At 37.9% G+C, this 2599-nt stretch overlaps 1 protein-coding gene across 1 annotated transcript in view; it reads right to left on the reverse strand.

Annotated features, from left to right (window-relative positions):
* Positions 1–2599, reverse strand: part of LOC106882741 (adhesion G-protein coupled receptor G6) — a 25031-nt gene that overhangs the window by 15690 nt on the left and 6742 nt on the right. Inside the window, exons 6-7 of the mRNA XM_014933515.2 lie at positions 1648–1879; positions 786–957 (exon numbers count right to left, since the gene is read on the reverse strand). Coding sequence (XP_014789001.2) covers positions 786–957; positions 1648–1879 — 404 coding nt within the window. The remainder of the gene's footprint in view (positions 1–785; positions 958–1647; positions 1880–2599) is intronic.

A 2599-nucleotide genomic window follows, 5' to 3' on the forward strand; every position in this document is an offset into this window, starting at 1 on the left:
TGTGTGAAAATTTTTCAACAGGGTTAAATGATTGTTTAGTAGAACACAACTATCCATTACCAAGCCCACAAGAAATATTTTCGCTATTAATTGGAGGAAAAAATTTTCTCGTAAAAAAAATAAATAAAAATCAAAAATCAAAAAAAATCAAAAAAGAGGGGTGGGGTGAATAAAACGAAATAAAATTACTTGCTTTCCAAAAAAAAAAAAAAAGAAAAAACTAGAAGGGAAGATGTCGCAGTGGAAATGGTGCACCTCTCCCACAGGACAAGTGGTTTGAACCAGACGCTGTAAAGTGAGACGATGCCAACCAGTACAGAGACTCGTGTGTCAGTCATTGTAGAGTCAGTGTACAAGTTCTCCGTTGGAGTTAAGTGTCAGTTACATGTTATAGTCGAGTTTGAGTCACAGTCAAGGTAGACGGTTCAATTTCAGTGTCTTGCAGAGCTACCAGCGACAGCAAGATAGAAGAAGTAATGTATCTCTTCTATTCCAGTATAGAAGAGATACACTGTATCCGATACCAAGAAAATATTGTGGCTACTAGAGTAGGTACAACAGCTACAGTCACAGCAGTGACCACATATTATAACTGTGGAAGATACCACATCATAACAATTACATTATATTTTAATATATTTATATTATATACTTTAGCTATAAGCTACATGAAGACAATAATTTATTTAGCAATAAAATAGTGTATTTCAGTCTACTGTACTGTACTAGCTGAGGTGTTTAGACAACAGGATTAATAACAGTGTAATCTCAAGATAGCATTGTACCGTATTAATTTTTTTGGTTCCATTCTTTTCAGATTCAATTGCATAGGTAAAACCATCGAAGTTGTCCTTATCTACTGTGCTAACACCAATGCCAAGATTGGAATATAAAACTGTTAGTTGCAGCTCTTCCAGGAAAACTTCATTTGGGATTCTCTCTATGACGGCCAACATTCTGTGAAAAATATAAAAACAAGAAAACAACACTGAAATTTGCATATTCTCATTATGTTAACAGCTAAACTTGCACATATAGGTGTAGGAGTGGCTGTGTGGTAAGTAGCTTGCTTACCAACCACATGGTTCCAGGTTCAGTCCCACTGCGTGGCACCTTGGGCAAGTGTCTTCTACTATAGCCTCGGGCCGACCAAAGCCTTGTGAGTGGATTTGGTAGACGGAAACTGAAAGAAGCCCGTCGTATATATATATGCATATATGTGTGTGTGTGTGTCTGTGTGTATGTTTGTGTGTCTGTGTTTGTCACCCCAACATCGCTTGACAACCAATGCTGGTGTGTTTACGTCCCCGTAACATAGCGGTTTGGCAAAAGAGACTGATGGAATAAATACTAGGCTTACAAAGAATAAGTCCTGGGGTCGATTTGCTCGACTAAAGGCGGTGCTCCAGCATGGCCGCAGTCAAATGACTGAAACAAGTAAAGAGTAAAAGAGAATATACACTTGTGATGAACTATATTAATTCACTAATGCTGTAGTAGCCACTACTACTACTACTACTGCTGCTGCTGCTGCTGCCACTACTATTGCTGCTACTGCCACTACCACCACCACCACCACTACTACTACTACTACTACTACTACTGCTGCTGCTGCTGCTGCTATTACTACTATTATGTTTGTATTACCCATTAGCACTCTGGTTTGACTCTTGTGCAATAACCAATACGTCTTCTGGAGCATCGATCATGTTATTCACGCTTTGAAGTATATTATTCGTTGTTATATTAGTAGATATATCGGGTATCAACGGCATCATTTTTTCTAAAATGTCTGTAGACAACACAACATCGATTTCTTGGAAATATTTAGCATTCTTCGAGATACCTAGAAGTTTTTGTGAGTTTTTCTCAATATTATCTGCAAAAAGAAAAAAAGAGAGAAAACATATTAAGTTAATATGCATAATATTTCTGTTAATTTTGAATGCTCTAATAAAAGTACAACACATGTAGGTGCAGGCATGATTATAAGCAAGCGCATAGATGAGTGGTAAGGAGCTTGCTTCTCAACCATATGGTTCTGGATTCAGCCAGATAGGTTGTAGTAGTCACTCAGTGTATAAAAAAATGTATTGTGCTGCGACTACTACTACTACCTCGCAAGCCATGACAGACAGAAAAGATGTGCTCGAAGCCAAGAATTTGAGTTTACGGAGACGATATTTATACATCACCTGAGGAAACACAACGAGATCGATCTCATAATGCAGGGAAACGGTTACATAACCAAATACCTGCGAGCCTGGAGAACTTCGTTGCATGGAAACAATTGTAGTGATTACAAATAAAGGTCCAACTGTACTCCTTTTTGTTGACTCTAACTTATTCAATTGTCCATTCGGACACTAAGAAAGCCCCAATGCAAACCTGGCAGTACATATAATACTACTACTGGATAGCACAGGGTGAAAACTGAAGGTGAACGAGCTTATACTATACTCTACTATGTTCTTAACAGGAAATAACCTATGTGTATAAATACACACACACACACACACACACACACACACACACACACACAACACACATGCACACATAATATTAATACAAGAATATGGACTGAACAGGTTGTATAACA

The sequence above is a fragment of the Octopus bimaculoides genome, chromosome 10 (assembly GCF_001194135.2).
Source record: "Octopus bimaculoides isolate UCB-OBI-ISO-001 chromosome 10, ASM119413v2, whole genome shotgun sequence".
Lineage (NCBI taxonomy): Eukaryota > Metazoa > Mollusca > Cephalopoda > Octopoda > Octopodidae > Octopus > Octopus bimaculoides.